The sequence below is a fragment of the Parathielavia appendiculata genome (genome assembly GCF_033297405.1).
Source record: "Parathielavia appendiculata strain CBS 731.68 unplaced genomic scaffold N657scaffold_63, whole genome shotgun sequence".
Lineage (NCBI taxonomy): Eukaryota > Fungi > Ascomycota > Sordariomycetes > Sordariales > Chaetomiaceae > Parathielavia > Parathielavia appendiculata.
In genome coordinates, this window is record NW_026944282.1 from 1 (window position 1) to 19,802 (window position 19,802).

A 19,802-nucleotide genomic window follows, 5' to 3' on the forward strand; every position below is an offset into this window, starting at 1 on the left:
GTTTCGGTGAGGGTGGGCGGTCGGCCACCTCGATCACTGCCTCAGGTTGCGCCGCCGCCGCCATCTCGCGATCCCTTGGCAGGGCGGCTCAACTTCCGAAAAAGCCGATTTTCTGTTGGATTGAGCAGACAAGTACCGCCTTCTACCTTCGACGCTGGTCTTTGTCAAGGCAATTCCGCCTACATCAACTGAACCTCGACGCATACATCTGTGCCCATGGCGATAGTGTCTGCGGTCGTGTCCGCGCTTCGCATGGGTGTTGCGCGCGTGGGGTGGTTGCCGCGTTAGATGCATTTTTGGGTGCTTAGATAATCGTTGTGCTTATCTAAGCGACACGGACCCGTCAGTCTAGTGGGAGCCCGCCATTTCAGGTAGCTTATGTAAGCTGCGTTGCAACGCGTTGGTTCAACGCAAATCACTGAAAAACGCCCTCAAATCCAACATCTGCTCCTTCAACGCAACGCAAATCGGGAGTCGCGTTGCGTTGCGTTGCGTTGTTTCCAGCCTTGGTTGGAGCTTGCGGCGGAATTTGACAGGCATATGTTTTCGCCAGGGTTTCCGTGTGGGGCCGAGACCAACCGTCTCGGGTTCCTTATGGCTTCTCAATCCATCCTGTGTTTATATGATCCCAGGTCGCTGGTTGTGATGCTTGCCTACTAGAAGCATCATCGCTCGGAATTGGGTGCAGTTCCATTATTTGCCCCACTTAATTAGCCCCTACGGTTCGTTTTTGCCTTACAATGCACTGATTGGTCGCATCCACGCCTTCCCAATCAGGGCATGTGACGTTGGAAAGCGGGTCCAACCTCGGAATAACGTTTCCGCGATCGGAACCGCTGGGCCGTGCCGTCACAGGTATCAAGGACCGTCACCACCGAACTATCTATCGTCCTCGTATATAGCTCGGAGGTGGCCAACACTATATAGTCCTTGAGCCCTTCGTCATTTATCAGGCTTTGCTATACCTCTCTCCGTTTACGGACATTTAGCTGGTGAATTTGAAGCGTTCCGTACTGGGTTTCGGGGCGCGGTTCGGTCGTTTTGTGAGGGTGGGCGGTCGGCAACCTCGATCACTGCCTCAGGTTGCGCCGCCGCCATCTTGCGGTCCTTTGGCAGGGCGGCTCAACTTCCTGACAAGTCGATTTTCCGTTGGATTGAGCAGACAAGTACCCCGGTGTCGCGTTCCTCCAAGTCCCTCGACCGTCTTCAGTCTGGACGAAAACCATGCCCTCATGTCCGTTGGAGAGCGCCTTCCCCTCAAACGCAAGCCTCACCTGCAACAACCTCGGGCTAAGTTGCTGGGCAGTGCACACAAACACCTGGCACGGTCTCTGGGTCCTCGCTTTCCAGCCAATTTCAAACACCCAAGATCCAACCTCCACGTACTTGTCACTACTCGATGGACTAGTGAGAAATCAGAAGACCTTTGGCTGGGAATAAGTAAAATAAACTGATTTGGTTGGTGGGTTGTCAGACCTTCGACGGGTATGCCTGCAGGCTGCAGCCCACTCCCGTCCTTTCAAACGCACCATGTGTATTTTTACGTGGTTGAAGAAACGGGGAAAGGCAATGAATGATAGAGAAGGTGCCGCTCAAGACTGCGCTTCAAGTTCTCATCCCGTTGCGGGCTCCCCAAATATCCGCATAATAAGGTATCAATACCAGCAAAGCATCGCTAACGAAGAAGGCTTGGAGAATGAAATGGCTGCTCGACAATTGGGCCACCTCAGCCACGCTGCAATGGAAGGACTTACCTTGCGGGCGCAGGCACCGTGGGCCAGACGCTCTGCCTAGGCGATCTTTGCGGTCCTGCTTCGGCTCTGCCAACCAAACGAGAGATTTTCGCACGCAATGAGGCCTACAGCGTGCTCTGCCTCGTTGTTCGCCAACGACAGGCCCGTTTGACCGACCGGCCAGTGGCAGACAGGAGGCAGCCACCAACAACACATCACTGAGACATTCACGTTTAGGCTCTTCCGTCGCTCAACCGAATCACTTCCAATTTTTCTTCTCACACCACTGAAGAAAGCATTCCGGTCGCCAACATCTTTCTGCTTTACGACCTCAAAATCTGGAGTTGACTCTGTCTCTTGACAATTCAGCTAAGTCGTGACGAACACATCAAGATTCACCGACAACAGCTAATCAATTATCTCAACTCTTTCCGTGCCGAGCAGCAACCATTCAGCAAGCTGAGTTGGCTGTCGGGTAACTCAACCACTTGAGCCAGATTATTCTGCAACCCAACATTCTCTCCCGCAATCAATACCATCAATAATGGTCCGCGGAAGCCGTGGTGGTAGAGGAAACTCGCGCGGAAGCTGGCACGGCCCTGCAGCAAACAGAGGCCGGAGCCAACGGTCGGATCGAGACGATCAAACCCATCGTCCGCGCCGTGTCTGCGCTTATTTCCTGGCTGGACGGTGCACATACGGTTCGTCGTGTCGATTCTCTCACGACGAACAAGATGTTGCGCGCGCCCGAGAGGAAGAGTCATCGTCCGGCGCCACTCCGGGTGAGGCCCAGCGGTCGCGCGATGACTACTTCGACTTCAAACGGCAGATCCGCCGATATGAGGGCTCATCAATATCGCTGTCTCGCTGGTCAGAGATTGCCAGCGTTTGGACACTCGCGACCAGCATCCTCGATGCGGGCAACCGTGAACTTCACCAGTCTGTCGCCAGAGACCTGGCCGACGAAGAGATCGGCGGCCCTTCCTTCGTGGGAATGACAGTCCGGCTCTGCAACATGGCACAGCAGCAACACTGCTTTGAAATTGCCCGACCTTTCCTGCGGACAATCACACACCCGTCACTTCTCCGCTGCTTGTCAATCGACAGCTTCGTGGGCACCATTTTTCGCGTCTTCGGCTGCAGCAACGGAAACCAGGGTGTGGCCTTTTTCTCCGGCCTTCACTCGAGACTAAACTTTTCGCAGGATACGCAGGAGGCGCTTTCCCTCATCATCTCGGCGTTGTACGAACTGCTTCACCGGGAACGAAAGTGTCTCCTGAACGACGACATGCCAAACCTCTTGGCGACGTTGGAGCTCAAGACCGAGCAGCTTCGAGTCGAGATGGGGGACGAATCAAGAGCGACCTCGGAACTGGAGAACGTGGCGGCACGGCTAGGCATACTAAGAAGAATGATGGACGGAGCGCGTGGTCGTCTTGCCAATGGAGCACCAGCTGAGGCTGTCTGTTCCCCTGGAGACCGTAACTTCGTCCACTCAACCTTCCCTATGCAAATCGTCGTCCCCGGTGGTGCCCACGACAATGACTTTGCAGACATCACAAAGATTCAGATCTTCCCGACCCTCGGAGAGGTGACCAGCGACGTTTCCGAGTACCTCCCCACGATTGACTTCTCCCAGCCACATTTTCTTCACGACCCTGTGCAGCGCCACCTCGATTCGGCCTTTCGACTGCTGCGACACGACATCTTCGGACCGCTCAAAGAAGCCGTCGGTGCCCTCCTGGCACAGCCCAACCTCGCCCATGCCGGCTTGTCCAGCCGTTTCATCACCGGAAACATCAGAGCGCACGCCTACTCGCAGGCCAGCGTGCAGCACTTGCTCATCGACGGGTGCCTGGAGGCAATTCTAGCCTTTGCCACCCCACCGCAACTGCGCAAACGTTCCTTGGCAGACCAGCGGCGTTGGTGGGAGGAATCCTCTCGGCTGGAGCCCGGCGGCTTGGTGTGCTTTGTGTCGTCCCGGGGAGACGACAAATCTCTTATGCTGTTTGTTGTTACCAAGAAAAATACGAAGGATGTCCCGGAAGGGCAGCACCGAAGCACGCTTGTCTCTGATGATTGCAAGCCGGCCATCACGGTAAGATTGGCATCAGAGGCGCAGTCGAGCGTTGCTATGCTCACGCGGATGTATGTCGAGAAGCAAGAGGGCTTGCTCATCGAGTTGCCGGGGTTGCTCCCGGAGACCTTTGTTCCAATTCTGGGGAACCTGCAGCGGATGATGCGAGATGGGGAGCTGGCATTCCGGCGCTACATCCTGCCCCATGATGACTCGCAATCCGGTGGTGCACAAGGAGCTGCTTCCATGTCACCACCGACATACGCACGCAGACCGGGGTTCAAGTTCCGGCTCCAGTCTATCACGCGGAGCGGACAGCCTGCGCTGGAGCTTGACCCGACGGAACCAGTAGGAAGCCTCAGCCCCGAGGTCTTGGAAAACGCCACAGGACTGGACCGCGGTCAGTCTAACGCTTTGATTGCGGCTCTTACCGGGGAGTATGCCCTCATCCAGGGCCCACCCGGCACTGGCAAGTCTTATGTCGGCGTTCAGCTGGTGCGGGTGTTGTTGGACCACAAGGACGAAGCTAACCTCGGCCCGATTTTGGTTATGTAAGTAGACTCCAACCTATTACTCTCATGGCCACAAGATGCTGACGGTTTCTACTCACAGCTGTTACACAAACCATGCTCTCGACCAGTTCTTGAAGCACCTCCTGGACGTCGGCATCGACAAGATTATCCGCATTGGAGGACAGAGCCGCGCCGAAGAACTGGAGGGCAAAAACCTGAGAATAGTGAGCAAGGGTATGGCAAAGACACCGGTGGAGAGCCGGATCTTGGGCCAGAACTATAGCGAACAGAAAACCTGTCTCGAGGACGCCGGCCACCGTCTCGCGCCACTGCACCAAGTCCGCAAAGGTCGCCTCACCTGGAGCAGCCTTCGGCACTTCCTCGTGCGGCATCGTCCAGAAATCGCTCGTCAATTTCAAGCCGAGAGCGAGGATAACTTTCAGCTGGTGGGTAGTGACCCCGTGCAAGTTTGGCTGGGGTGCAGGCAACATCAGTCAGGGGCAGTTGAACACGCCGGCGGCGAGACTGAGACGTTGGCGCTCACTGCGCGCGCGGAACGGAATATTTACTCACTGACTCAACACGAGCGCTGGGCACTCGCCAATAGCTGGAAAACCCAGCTGACTCAGATACAAAGCGATCACCTCTTCGAGCTTGTCGAGCAGGTCAAACAGCACAAGGAGCGAATCCACAGCGTTCACGACGACATGAACCGCCGCACACTCCTCCAGGCAGATGTCGTGGGAGTCACGACGACCGGTCTGGCTCGGAACATCAAGATGCTTCACCGTCTGGGCGTCAAAGTTGTCATCTGCGAGGAAGCCGCTGAGGTGATGGAACCGCACCTCATCTCGGCCCTGATGCCAGGAGTTGAGCACTTCATCCAGATTGGCGACCATCGACAGCTGCGTCCGCAGATTCAAAACTATCTGCAATTCAGTCTGGAAACGGCAGCCGGGCGCGCCCACCAGCTCGACCGCAGTCAGTTCGAGCGACGCGCCGTCGGGGAGCCGGGCTTGGCTCCCCTGCCCGTTGCCCAACTCAACGTGCAACGGCGGATGCGGCCGGAGATTTCGCAGCTCATTAGACGGGTCTACCCAAACCTCGTGGATCACGACTGCGTCAGGAACCTTCCCTCTGTCGTGGGCATGCGCGACAATCTCTTCTGGCTCGACCACGACCACCCCGAAGACGCCAAAGATGACGGCGCCCGGGTGAAGTCGCACAGCAACCCCTGGGAGGTGTCCTTGGCCGCCGCTCTGGTCCGGCACCTGGTACGACAGGGCGAGTACTCAAGCACGGACATCGCCCTTTTGACGCCCTACACGGGTCAGCTCCAAAAACTCCGCGCCGCACTGAGCAAAGATTTCGAGGTCTTCCTCAGCGACCGCGATCTTGAGACCCTTGCCAAAGAAAGTTTCGAAACCAACTCCAGCCATGAAGAATCCCCGGCAACAGACTCACCGCCGGCAAAGAAACAGAAGGTCATTGAAAAGAAAACTCTCCTCAAAACAATCCGCCTCGCCACAGTCGACAACTTCCAAGGCGAAGAAGCCAAGGTCATTGTCGTCTCCCTCGTCCGGAGCAACAACATCTCCAAAATTGGGTTTCTGCGAATCGAAAACCGAATCAACGTCCTCCTCAGCCGCGCGCAGCATGGCATGTATCTCATTGGTAACGCGAAAACTTACCGGAACGTGCCAATGTGGGCGGACGTTTTGCAGCAGCTCAATGCAAGACAAGCGGTCGGGTCTTCTATTGCTTTGGCATGTCCCCGACATCCTGATACACCAATCATGTGTTCCACGCCAGAAGACTTTGTTCTGAGAAGCCCTGAGGGAGGGTGCACACTCACCTGTGACAGACGTCTCGATCCGTGTGGACACAAGTGTCCGGCGCCATGTCACTCAAAGAGGCTGCATGATGCTTTCGACTGTCTGCAGCCTTGTCCAAGGCTGAGGGAGATGTGTTCGCATCCGTGTCCGAAGCTTTGTGGACAGGTTTGTGGGCCGTGTGTGGTTAGGGTGGATGGGGTGAAACTGCCCTGTGGACATGTCAAGAATGGTGTGGCTTGCTATCAGACGCTGGATTCGAAGGCGATCAGGTGTTCGCAGCCGGTTGAGAAAGTCGTGCCGTGGTGTGGACATACGGTTACTGTGCCGTGTTTTAGGGAAGTTGCACCGAATGTATTCACTTGTCCTATGGAATGTGGGCAGTTGTTGCCGTGTCGACATCCGTGTCCGGGCACTTGCGGACGGTGTCGGAGCGAAGGGGAGGGTGCCAAGGTCATGATTTCGCATCAGCGGTGCGATAAAGTGTGCGAGCGCCCGTATGGGACCTGCAATCATCGGTGTGCGAAGGCTTGTCATGATGGGCAGCCTTGTGGGATTTGTCAGGAAAAGTGCGAGGTAAGTGACTCTGTGTTTGTTGCTTCTCATCAGGCTGGGTCAGAAGCCACTATGGCTGCGCCCTGAGTTGTCATCTCCGTCTAGCCAAGCGGCTAATAGACGCATTCTGCCAAAACCGTTGGATATACTGACATTCACTACCTAGGTTCAATGTCCTCACTCACGCTGCAACCAGGAGTGCCAGAAACCCTGCGCCCCCTGCATCGAAAAGTGCACTTGGTCCTGTGCGCACCAGGGCTCCTGCATGTCACCCTGTGCAGCACCCTGCAACCGACTCCCCTGCAATGAGCGCTGCACGAATACTCTCCGATGCGGCCACCAGTGCCCAAGCTTTTGTGGCGAAGACTGCCCTCATGAGTTCTGTCAGCTGTGCTGCTCCCAGAAGGATGCCCAGGTCGACCTCATGGAATTCAAAACCTACAGCGAGATCAGCCTCGACGAAACTCCAGTCGTGGTACTCAGCTGCGGTCACTCCTTCACCGGTGAGACGCTGGACGGCCTGGTGGGCATGAACGGTGTCTACACCACCGACAAGTACGGACATTTCAACGGCTTGCAGGAGCTTTCAGGAGAACTGACTGCCGTACCCACCTGTCCGTACTGTAAAATCCCGATCCGCCAGTTTTCAACAAAGCGGTACAACCGCCTTATCAACAAGGCCGTGTTGGACGAAACTTCCAAGCGGTTCTTGGTCAACGGCCGTGACAGGCTGGCTGAGTTGGAGAAGCGGGTGGTCGAGGAGGAGGAAGAGCTTGACGCGTCGAGGTTTGCCGTCTCTGTCGGGTTGAACACCAAATCTGATCGGTACGCAGCTGCTACCCGACTGGACAAGGAGACGGCCAGGCTACGGAGGGAGATGAATGTGGAGCACCAACCGACTAAGAAGCTCTTTGACGCTGTACTGACCTTCCAGCGCCTCGAACGCGAGAACGCTGGACTGGAGCACGCGCTGAGAAATATTTCGCTCTCCGACTCCAACAGCTCGCCTTTCAGGCTGCAAGCCCCTGGACTGCAGTCCATCTCACAGCCAGTCTACGACCAGCAAATCGCCCTCGGCGCCCACCGCCTCCAACTACGCATCCAAGAAGCCATGCTGCGAGACACATTCACCATCCTATCCAGGCGCACGAACAGTTCCTTGACTCTCCCTTTGGCTCCAGCAAACCCACTTATCGAACGCAGCGCCCGCTTCCTGCAATTCTGCAAAGAACTCATTGGCGCCGCCACCAAAGCAAAACTCCCTCGCCTCGTTATCCCGACCTGTTTGGCCTATGCGCGCATCACACAGCTTTCGGGATGGTACCGTCGTGCAATTACCACTGCCGCTGCCATGGAAGGCGCGGAACCTAATATTCCTCCCGTCGCTCAGGGCACAGACAATGCACAGGACGGAAAGGAAGACACAACGGAAACAGCGCGTGCTCTTCTTGCCCAAGCACTGGAACTGTGTGACAGCTTTCCAGTAGGGAAGGACTACAAAGGCGAAGTTGAGGAAACGATGCGCATGTTTGAAGGCCCTAGATACGAAGCAGTCACTCCCGAGGAGATTGCCGCGATCAAGTCTGCTATGGTGAGCGGGCCTCGCGGACTGGCGACGCATGTTGGGCATTGGTATACGTGTCGGAATGGGCATCCGGTAAACTTTCCCCCTTTCTCTAACCCTCTACCCCTTACTGCCTAGCACGACTGTTGTCTTAAACCAAAAAAAACGTTACATCATGCTAACGGCTTCTGTCACAGTTTGCGATCGGAGAGTGTGGCATGCCCATGGAGCAGGCGCGGTGTCCGGAGTGCGGAGAGGCTATTGGAGGTACAAATCACATGGCCATGGATGGAACACAAAGGGACATGCGGATGGAGAGTGAATGAATTGGGATGTGTGGCTACAAACTGAATGCCTTGTTTGGGAGGAGTAGATGGTTATCTGTATGTTGATTCCGTGATATTCTGTGATGCGGAACCGTAAATCATGCCCGGATGCCTTGGCAACCATTCACAGTTCACCACCCCATAGTGAGGTCTTCTGGTAACAGAGTTAGGGCTGAACCTGACAATAGCATTTTACCTGTCGAGTAGTTGACCAGCTCTGCCGTCCTGTCCAATCTCACCCTCCCTTCTCCCCGTTCACCATCCCCTTTTCCCCTTCCCCTTACTTACCCCCACCATCCATCCCACCTCCCTCCGCAGCCGCACCGGATCTGGACAAAGAGCTCCGTCTCACGTTTGCTGTGGAATTTGCGAGGCAGACGCTTGCAACTGTCCTTCACTTGGGAGATAAGTCTGCTCTGGCGTATCTTCACGTGCACCTCGTCTTTGCTGATCACCTTGTTGCGGACGGCACTACGTACTTCGGATCCGATCATCCCTGGTCGACGATAGCGGCAGTACTCAATTCATTCCCTATCTCAGATGACGCTTACGATCGAATCCAACAGGGCGTTTCCGGAAGGGTCCCGCGGCCTCTGCCTGAGGACTGTTGTATGAAAGGGTTTTACTGGGCTGATCGGTACTTTTCATCGGACCTCTTTTCCAAGCTGCTTAACAGGCGCTATATGGACCGGAGTCATCTGAACCTGGACACGAAGAGGAAAGAACGATGCTGGTTTCTGGCCTTGAGATTAGTAGGACGATGTTCTCTTCAGTTCTGTGCGGAGCGTAAGAAGTTCAGTGCGGAATGCTAGTTAGTTACCGTTTTGGGCACGCGAAGATGGGTGGCCGGTGGAAACGAGGAGAGGATCGTTGTCGGCTTGGGAAACGTCGGATTTCACTCGTTTCCTTGTCCGCTTTGAGACTCTGTAGCCTGACGCTTGTCTTGGAGCCTCGGCTCAAACACAGCAGGGATTGGCCTTTGGAGGGGCTGCGCGCCAAGTTGACCGGTTCATCCACCAAAGCGGCGGCGATGTACGTTGGCCTACAGGCCGCCCTCCGCGGTTCTGCCGCGTCTCTTGCGCGCCGAAGCCGGTCCGAAGCCGACGCCTTCGGACTGAATTCAGGAAATTTACATTCCGAGACTCTTTCCGTGGGGATGAAGTACACTTGCTGATCCGCCTTGGTGCTCATTGCGTTAAACCATAAGATGCAAGATGCCGATCAGAATATGTTAGCGGGCCACAGCACGCCACCTCCGGAGACTAAGTACCAGAGCAGATAGGGATCTCTATGCGGTATTGGAGGGGATGTATGTTGGGTGACCAGTGTCGTTCCCAGCGGACGTTCGTTTTGGATTGGCACACGCAACCGTGGAACTGCAGGTGCTTCGTGGCCAGCCAGGCAGGGCGATGTGGGGGTTGGGAGTGTCCCGAGGAACCCCGCAACACAGCGACCGCTGGCGCGGTTCAGGGGTAAGTAAACAAACGTCACGTGACGTCTCCTAGCTCAAGGGGTCGTTAAAGGCTCGTCGTTGAGGCCCTTTAGGCTTCGCGCCTCCGGGCGAAATAAATTCCATCCATCCATCCATTCATCCATCCGTCGTTGAGGCTCGTCAATGGTCGTGATGCTACGCGGAGGTCGGATTCGAAGTGGCATACAACGCTGCGGGTTACAACGTGCCGGGCGATTACGAGCCGCAAGTCTTCCTTCAAAATCCAGTGTTTGTATAATACTTTGTTCTCTGAGGGTTAGCCACTTATCCTACCGCCAAGCACACGACGAGGACAAAAGCCCTGCGCGGCAGAGAGCTATAGGTGCCGGGAATGACATGGACGGAGTAGGATATAGCGATACCCTGACAAACAGTACAATGGCAATATAACCGAAAGAAATGCAGTTTTTCAAGATTCGGAAGTTCAGTTTCTCCCAATTCGTTGCGATGGTTAGAATCGGAATCGAAAGCGCGCTAATTGTGGAATGAATGGTTGACTTTATGACCAGCAGTCGTTTTAAGAATCTTGCACTCAAAGCATGCCGCCGCACATTATTATACTAAGTGTTCCCTCCTTCTCCTGGGAGTACGGTCTGACTACTCCACAAACCTCTCTGTCATCCTCGACATAGGAAAGCAAACGTCGCAATAGCACAGATTACGAGGCTTGTTTCCTTTCCTGAAAGAGGAAAAAGAGCATCTGGCTTCATCGTTATGTGCGGCTTCTTGTTCACTGCGTCAGCTATTGGCGCTACAAGTCCAAAGTGCCAAACTGGGAAAATCCAAGATATACACCCGAAGATGTCACAGTGGTCATCCCGACGATCCACAACCGCCCGGAGGAGCTGCGCCCCTCCCTCGAGAGCATCCTGGCCTGCAAACCGGCTAACCTGGTACTCGTGACCACGTGTAACAAGCACGAGGCCTTACGTCGCGTGGCGACAACCCGGATTCCACGTCTCCCGTCGAGATCGTCGTGCTGCACGTTGACAAGGCATACAAACGCCTCCAACTCTGCAAGGCGCTGGAGGATGAGCACGTCAAGACGGCCATCACGGCCATGGCCGACGACGACGTGGAGTGGCCGTCAACCCTGATGCCGTGGCTGCTCGCGCCATTCGAGGACGACAGGATGGGCGGAGTCGGGACGTGCCAGCGGGTGAAGCGCGTCGTCAACGGGGACATCGCGACGCGTATCTTCAACTGGCTAGGGGCTGCGTACATCGAGCGACGCAAGTTTGAGATCTCGGCGACGCACAACATCGACGGCGGCACGTCGTGCATGTCCGGGAGTACGGGTGCCTACCGCACCGAGATCCTGAAGAGGTATAAGTTCTTGAGGAACTTCAAGAATGAGAAACGGGGAAGGTACATCCTTAATGCCGACGATGACAATTTTGTAACGCGGTGGCTGGTGGCCCACCAGTGGAAGACCTGGATACAGTACGAGCCCGAGTGCAAAATTGAGACGACGCTCGAGAATAGCACGAAGTTCTTCTACCAGTGCTTGCGATGGGCAAGGAGCAATTGGAGGAGCAACTGGACCAGTCTGGTGCCCGACAAATACGTGCTGACGTCAGTTACGCCTGGTTTCACCTCTCTACACTAAACTCTCCTCCGCTAAGGGTTTTTAACCAACTCCAGTCGACAGCCGTGGTGTACGTACGCACTGCATATCGCGACGTTCACCTCGCTGGCCTTCGTGATCGACCCGCTCTTGCTCTTCACGTGCTGGTGGGGTACGGAAAACTGGCAGCCTAGCAACTGGCGCACCCTGCTTGCGGCGGAGATTGCGTTCATGTTCGGCTTCACCAAAGTGGTGAAACTGGTTGGACTGCTTCGCAGGAATCCTCGTGACATCATGTTTCTGCCGGTGTCAATCTTGTTTGGCTACTTCCATGGTCTGATCAAGCTCTATGCGCTGTGCACACTCAAGGAGGTAAACCACGAGCGCCCTCCAAACCCGCCCCACATACAGGCGATGATGATCTGACATCGAAGCACAGACGTCCTGGGGAAGTCGCGAGGACGGTGATGAACACAGCTATTTCCGTCTGCAGGAGAAGCCTGCCCGCAGCTAAAGCATAGCAATGCCGCTCCAACTCCGGTCACCCGCGCGAGTCTTCCTCAGAGACCACCCACCGTTGACATCTCTTGCGCTCCTGTCTCCGCTGCCGAGGGCCTGTCGTTCCCTACAGAAGCTGATCTCCGCATCTTTCGCGGCGGCGGTCCATGTCGTCTGCGAATGCCTCGGATTGGTGCCAACGGTTGTCGGATGGTGGAAGCCAGTCAGTCCGGGCTTGTTCCACGCAGCTTATTCTCCATTCGAATGTGATGTCACCCCAAGAGCCAGGTAGGGTAACTCTCTGCCGCGACTCATTGTTGAAATAGATGGTCAACCGTGTGCATAAAAACAGTGCCAGGGCCGAGGGCGAGCGTTATCGTAAGCTCTTGTGCTTTTGGCGCGATATTCTCTCGATTCGCGAACCCGAATGCGGACGTACCATCGCCGTCGTTGTCCATGAATGTGTTGTCCGTGAATGTGGAAAACATGCCGCCGCGCTGATCGGAATCGTCGCGCGACCTGTCCGGTGATGCCTTGTGCGTATTGGCGTCGTAGGAAAACTTGGGAGATGCAGGCCGGGTGAAAGTGTATGTGGTCTCAGGTTCCAAGAACTTGGTTGGAGAGCCTACACCCTCTATTCCACTGAGCATCTGGGTGTATTTTCTCAAACTTCCGGTCTGCCCATGTTCCTCGGAGGGAGTGGATGGCTGTGGATAATGCATGTGCAGGTTGAGAGCTGAGGAACGGACTTGTAGCAATGAGGTTTGTTGGATGGTCGTCCCAACGAGAAGTCAGCCAGCGTACACTTATGGTCGTGGCAGGCACTCCCGTTGTCGCGCTCCTTACCTGCCGCTACCCTGAAAGCGCGCACTGTTCTCCAGCCCAACACCTCGTGTCCTGGGTTCTCTCGGCGAGACCGACAAGAGGCCCACCTACACTCGTCCCCTAGGCGCTGGTAGTCCGTCGCAGGTCGAGTCACTCAGTCAGTCTAAGGGCAAATCTCGCCAATGATTGGCAGGGATGTGGCGCCAGCTGCAGGATGCATATCGGCGAGGCGATCGTCAGACAGAACAGATTGCCAGTCCGCATGAACAGCTCTTGTGCATCTTGGTTGGGCATCTCGGGAAGTCCGTAAGTGGAGACGTTCGAAAGTGGCACATCAGACCGCGGTAAAGGACCCTCACGAACTGCTTGCTCAGGGTTTAGGTCGGCCGCCAACACTGTGAGCAACTGGTTCAGGGTATGCTCTTGCAGGGAAGGGTTAGGGGGTAGAGACTTCGCAACTCTTTCGGTGTGCCGTCGTATATCCAATCTTTTCCGTGCTCTCGTACCTTGAGGGTACCTCTTACGATCCCTGTTAGTTCTGCACGCGAACCTGCTCGGTCGTGCTTGTCGTTTAACCCCACCTAGACGCGGCCCTCGGTCTCAGCTCGTCGGACGGCAAAGGCAGCCGGAGCAGCTTGTACCAGAAACTTTCTCGGTCGTGCCGTCTTGGGCCCCGCCGTCAGCATCATTCCAACAGCCTGCCCCGTAGCCACTCGCTTGCAGATCCGTTCATTTGCCGCCGTTCTTGACTCGCTGTCGACGGCTGGCTAGGTGGCTGGCGTCAGGCAAAGGGCCAGCTACGGTATGAGAATGTCAGGCTGAGTGACATCGCAGTGACAAGGCCCTCTTGCGTTGTCTTCGGTGTGCTCAGGGGTAGCAATGGCTGTCGTGCACAGCGAGGACCGACGGAAGCGAGCTGTCGGCAACCTCAGCCACAATCACACCGTAGGTTTTGCCCTGTATTTGTCGATGTTTGTCTCATCCATGCCTGAGCAGGAGGCATCTACGAGGCCTATCGGTCACTGATCGTTGTCATGAACAAGGACTTCGGTTGGACCCAGCACACCGACTGTGGGCCGCACGAAGCAACCCGGCCTCCCGAGGGGGCTATTGAATACGGTCGGGCCAAGCAGGCAGGCCAAGGTTGTGTTGTTGCTTTTCGCCGTAAAAACGAGCAAGGCTTCGTGCGTCAGGGCGTGAGCTGCGAAGAACGGTGCGCGCACAAGCAGCCGTCTGCAAGATGGGGATCGGCGAGCTGGGCATTGCCACTGTTAGGGTCTCTGATGTTGAATTCTGGTGTACGTTCGGTGGGCATCTCGGTACACCCCCGTTGCCAACGAGAACCCCCGCAATGACGCTCACGCCTCGTCATGCTTGGCCAGCTCGGCCAGCCTTGTCTTTCCCGGTTTTGGCTTGCCACGGGGACACAGTTGACCGGCAACTGCCTCTGAAGTACATTTGACTGGATGCCTTGCTGCAAGCGAGAGCCAATATGCTTCTGTGGCCAAGAAGCGTCCTTGATTCTGTGAACACAACTTGCCTACTCCTCTCCCGCATCGCTCCGAACAGCCACCATGGTGCCCACTGCCTAAACCGCCACGCCAGACGAGGCAACCAGGCTGGTGTACGAACTCCTAATCGTTATCCATTTAACTAGCAGACCACTTGATGCACGGCATCAGACGAGCTTTACCCCATCATACGCAACATCACCGGTCCTAGCTACTTCCCTTTCAAATGGAGCTCGATGGCAGATGGATCGCTTGTTTGACGCAGTATTTTCAGAGGAATGAATCCGATATTCAGTGTCCTGAATGTGACACAATCGTGCGGATAGAACGGACCGCTTTGGATCCTGAAGATGGCATCCTTAACCCCACAAGGGAGGCTTTGAGGTGTCATGTCACCACATCTCATCCACATACCAGGGGCATCAACGAAATAGTGAAGCGGCTTGGTCTGAAGTGCAATGTGAGGCTGCGCAGGCGCCGGGAAACGGGTTCGTACTCTTCTTCTCTTGTGCCGTGCTCTGGCTGACAGCCTTATCAGGGACGGGGAGGAAACACGCGGCGCGTCCGGCACAAACGCCAATCCAGAGCTCCCAAAAACTTCGCGCAGGGTGAGATTTCAAAACCCAGAAAACCGAGGCGTACCCTCCCCATTCAGCGATAGGGCCCAACCATCGCCAGAGCCTCACTGCCACCGAGATCGGAGGACGGTCCAGATTGCCGCCCAAGCAAAGCAAGGCCCGCCTGGGCCATACCTCGGGGTCTCATCGCCAGTCTCACACCCACCCAGCCCGGACAGCCTTGCCGCCGCCGAGCTTGAACCATGACCCCACCAAAACCATTACGCAGCCCAAGACCCGGCCAATCTCGCAGGAGCAGCTGATGGCCGAGGTCAAGGGTATCTACGCCAGCCTGGTGATGATTGAGCGCAAATGCATCGAAGTGGACAACGATCTCAGTTCGCACATTAGCACCTCTGGCGAGCCCAAGAATTCGCAAGCCAACCCTCCACCCAAGCTCAACAATGACCAGTGGCAGGCTCTCATTGCCCTTCACCGTAGCTTGCTCCACGAGTACCACGACTTCTTCCTCGCTTCGCAACATCCGTTGGCGAGCCCGGCGTTGAGAAGATTGGCCGCCAAGTACGCAATTCCCGCACCGGATATGGCGCCACGGCATTCACACTTTTTTGGAGCTTCTGAGGCACCGTCTGCCGGCCAGCCTATACCACATACTTACGTTCATTTACATGGCCTACTCCATGATGGCCTTGTTCTACGAAACGGCTCCCGCGTTTGAGGACACGTGGATCGAGTGTCTGGGTGATCTTGCCCGCTACCGCATGGCTATTGAGGACGACGACATTCGGGACCGCGAAGTGTGGACCGCTGTGAGCCGTCACTGGTATTTACGCGCCTCCGACAAAGCGCCGACAACGGGACGCCTCTACCACCACTTGGCGATTCTCGCTCGGCCCAACGCCCAGCAACAGCTCTACTACTACACCAAGTCGCTCTGCGTGAAAATGCCTTTCCCCTCTGCCCGCGAAAGCATCATGACCTTGTTTGAGCCCATCATGTCACCCAACCCTAAGCCACAGCAGACCAGCGTCCGGCCCGTAGAGCTGTACTTCGTTATAATACATGGCATCTTGTTCAGCAAGAAGCAGGACAAGAAGCTGAAGCTATCAATAGACCAGTTTCCTCAAGTTGATCAACGACCACATCGGTCGTCCCACTTATCGATGGCTCGGACCTGGGTATGCACAGTTTACGGCTAGTCGATTTGCAATATGTTTGTGGCTAATAGTGCGATTAGGTACCACATTGGCATTTCCAACATCTGCGCGCTGATGGGGTACGGGGACGAGAGCAACCCGATTGCTCAGGCGATCAAAGTCACACGTCCCATCGATACCGAATCCCAAGACCAGCCAATGCCAGATTCGGAAACGCCGGCCCCTTCGCCCAGCATCAGCGCCAGCAAGCAGTTCCTCAGCACGCGCAAGTTCTTCAACGCCACCTACGATGTGGTTTGCCGTCGCTTTGGCGATCACAACACCCTCCCCTTTCTTCACGTCACCCTCGTCTTCATCCACCAACTTACGTTCTTCCCGGAGGCTATGGCCCACGTGGCATCCCACGTCCCTTGGAAACTGACAGCATTCATGCTCAATGCGTTGATTGGTTCGTCGTCGCCTCAAAACGTTTCGCAGTCTCTGGCTCGTTTTTTGGAAAGTGGAGAGGCGTTCCCGGGCTGGAATGAGAAGCAGGGGGAGGAGAAGAAGAACGATGGCGCGGAGGCCGGGGAGCCGCGGCCGGGGACGCCGAAGCGTCGGCCGCTGCCCGAGGACTTTGCGCTGCGGGGCTTTCCTTTCGGGAAGGAATACTTCCCCGTCGGGTGGTTTGTGACGGAGGAGACGATCGACGACGAAGACAAGTATTTTGAGGTCCCGTCGATGACCAAGGAAAGGATGGAGAGGATAGTGTGGCTCGGATGCCGCATCGCCGAGAAGGAAGGCAAGTGGCTCCGCTTCGACAAGGAGAACTGGCGGTTCGGGGTGAACCCGGAGTATGAGGTGGAACCGGACTGGAGATGCCGATGCTGGCAACGCCGGGTGAGAGCGTCGATTGTGGTGAGCTTCCCGATGCGGCAGCTAAGGCTTAAGTGAGCGACATCGCAATCCCAGGTACAGTTAAACGGCATTCGCCTCCTAAGTTCCTTTTGGCTGAGGCTGGATGTTTCGTTGCACGCATGTCTTCATGTTTGTGTGAGTGTCAAAAAACAAGGGCAAGGCGCCGCGTGACTTCAGCGCACCCGAGCACCGACCACCGCCCGAGATATTTCCCTGCGCGGTCTGCCCTGGGCCTAGAGGTATATTCCCGACGGGTGGTTTGCCACTAGGGAGCGGATTGACGACTTCGAGGTGCCTTTATAATGGATGAAGAAGCGGGTGCTCTGGCTTAGGTTCTCTATTGCAATGAGGGGAATTAGCAAGTGGCTGCACTTCAACAAACGGACTCGACGATTTGGCGTCAGCCGTAGCTCGGAGGCAAATAAGGCAGGCATGTTCTCACTCACAATGGAAGACCGTTTAGTCACAAGGTGACAGGTTTGCTTCTGTTAACTACTCAATCTCGTGCCATGAAATGACTTGCAGCTCTAACTGGACAGAACTAACGAACCCTGTTGAACTGAGTGGGTTCCTTGGCACCAAGATTCACGGACTGAGCACTGATGTTCAATGCGAGACTCTCAGTCAACACAGATCCATCACAATGACGCAGTTCCTGCCATAAACGCCATATCATAGCACACTGTCTCTATATAAGGGGGGTAATTCCCCTGGGAGGATTAGAGAGGACAATTTTCTGTTCCAACAAAAAAGGGGACATTCTGAGACACCCTAACCCACTATCTTGATCCTTCATTTGTGTGGTCACTCTGGAATCGTGACTTCAATTCAAGCCTCATTCTCATACCTCAATCTGTTCAATACCAATGATCTAAGCTTACTTGAGCATGTAACTGTTGGCTGCCCAACAAACCCCACGCGTTCGGCCCAGCGGCCAGTCCAGGGCTTCCATAGTTGGCTATTGCCGGCGAATGCGTCCAGCGTACCCTTTCCGTACCCTGTCCATTCTTTTGTAAGAATGGGTATTGATGTGACGTGGAAGCGCATCTGAGGACCAACGAGCTCGACGACGTGGCAAAACCACATCCCGAGCTTCATCATGAGTACCTCCCCTGTCCGTGCTGTTGCCGTTGGATGTACTGGCTGGCTTTCTTGGATCTGGCGTCCATAAGATCTCAGGGGTAGTAAACAAATCGGGTTACCCTGGAACCATATGAGCCGTACTGTCACGGGATAGTCCCGTGACAGGGTTAGGGCTACGTTATGTGGGGAGATGGTCTGTGCGTAGCTCTGCCCTGCATGGTTTTCCCGTAGCTGCGCACAGCCCACAGTTCTGGTTCCTTGCGCAACTATTGCAGTTCAACACCATACCCAAGACTGCCTATCAATCCCGTGATACGTACAACGATGCTATTCAACTCCTCCGTCCGGACCCACAAGGACCACCACGGTACAATACAATACAATACAATTTATTGACGCCCGGCGGATAACCCGAAAGGGCAACTATACAATATGACTATACATTTCCCAGATATGTCCTGGTCTCGTCCAAGCCCATACAAAGTTCATTTTAGTTCATGTCTTTTCTTATACCATTCCTCTGCGGATTCTTGTGGGTTAGTAGGGTTTTTAGTAGGCTGACTTGGAGGCGATTCTCCAAGTGTTCAACGTCCTATCTTCGGTGGCTGAAGCGGTGCCTGCTGTCCGTGGCACGAGGTGAGGGGTGTGGGTTGGGGGTGTTGAGGTGGGTTGGGTGGTTTAGTCGGCCTGCGGTTGGTTCGTGTCAAGGAAGTAATCTGCGAAATCCGCTCCAGACATGTTTGTTGGATTCTCACCGCACGGTCCACAAGCAATTTTTTGGCGCTGTGGGTCCTCGCCATGGCTCATTACCCCCGCTATTCCTTTTTTCCACCATCTACAGTATATTCCCCTACAGTCTCTACCCGGCAGCCCATAAACAATACATTTACTATCCCGTTTTACTAGGCTCGATGGTGCATATACACTGCTGTATAACAAATACTACGTTGACTTGCTACTTCAAATTTAGAAAGGGCTTGCTATGTGCGATTCAAACAGCCAGAGGCTCTTTTCTTCAGATGCAATCTGGTCTTTAGTGGCAGGGCGCATGGATTCTCGTCTTAGCTGTCACGTGGTAATAAGGCTGCAGGCAACGCCGCGATTGCCGCCCAAGTCCGACATCCTTCATCTTCCAGTCGGCCCAGCACTGCTATTTCCTCCACAACACCACCCACAGTCAATACCACCACGAGTTCTGCCTGCTCTGCTTGCCCGCTCACCGTGACACAAGCTCTAGAGGCATTCAAAAGCCTGGCAGACTCTGTCGACAAAGATTTCTCGTGTCGCCGATGGCTTCGTTAATCTGGACACGGCCAATCCTCGAGCCCAGATTCAAGGTGCCGCGTGGTCGCCCTGCCGAGCTTGCGGCCTAGGTTTGGATTTGCGTTTTATGAAGTCATGATGTGACGTGGAGAAGACGCATTTCTGGTTTCCGTCGGGTGGTGAATCAAGCAGCGCGAACGACGATTGTGCATTGGCCAGATGAATGCTGCCCACAAGTCAAAGCGCCAAGCCAAGGCTTGGCTCAACGCAAGTCAAAGCAAGTCAAATCGACCCCAAAATTTGGTCAAGGCAAGTCAAGTCGAAGGCAGCTC

At 55.2% G+C, this 19,802-nt stretch overlaps 4 protein-coding genes across 4 annotated transcripts; all 4 read left to right on the forward strand.

Annotated features, from left to right (window-relative positions):
- Positions 1-1,946: 1,946 nt before the first annotated feature.
- N657DRAFT_606710 (P-loop containing nucleoside triphosphate hydrolase protein) lies at positions 1,947-8,795 on the forward strand. Its single transcript, XM_062790227.1, has 4 exons — positions 1,947-4,361; positions 4,423-6,730; positions 6,876-8,366; positions 8,471-8,795. Exons 1-4 carry the CDS (start codon positions 2,278-2,280, stop codon positions 8,597-8,599), a joined length of 6,012 nt encoding a protein of 2,003 aa, XP_062641868.1. The 5' UTR covers positions 1,947-2,277; the 3' UTR covers positions 8,600-8,795.
- Positions 8,796-10,151: 1,356 nt separating this feature from the next.
- N657DRAFT_441407 (uncharacterized protein) lies at positions 10,152-10,564 on the forward strand. The gene has a single exon (XM_062787387.1). The coding sequence runs from the start codon at positions 10,215-10,217 to the stop codon at positions 10,479-10,481; it is 267 nt and encodes an 88-aa protein (XP_062641869.1). The 5' UTR covers positions 10,152-10,214; the 3' UTR covers positions 10,482-10,564.
- N657DRAFT_667331 (glycosyltransferase family 2 protein) lies at positions 10,491-12,498 on the forward strand (the record flags this gene model as incomplete). The annotated part of the gene is made up of 5 exons (XM_062795396.1): positions 10,491-10,541; positions 10,787-11,026; positions 11,062-11,666; positions 11,736-12,030; positions 12,098-12,498. 5 exons carry the CDS (start codon positions 10,491-10,493, stop codon positions 12,170-12,172), a joined length of 1,266 nt encoding a protein of 421 aa, XP_062641870.1. The 3' UTR covers positions 12,173-12,498.
- A 1,362-nt stretch (positions 12,499-13,860) lies between these two features.
- On the forward strand, positions 13,861-17,160 carry N657DRAFT_694635 (uncharacterized protein; the record flags this gene model as incomplete). The annotated part of the gene is made up of 6 exons (XM_062797299.1): positions 13,861-13,926; positions 15,031-15,100; positions 15,154-15,631; positions 15,711-16,122; positions 16,184-16,248; positions 16,308-17,160. 6 exons carry the CDS (start codon positions 13,861-13,863, stop codon positions 17,158-17,160), a joined length of 1,944 nt encoding a protein of 647 aa, XP_062641871.1.
- Between the last annotated feature and the right edge of the window lie 2,642 nt (positions 17,161-19,802).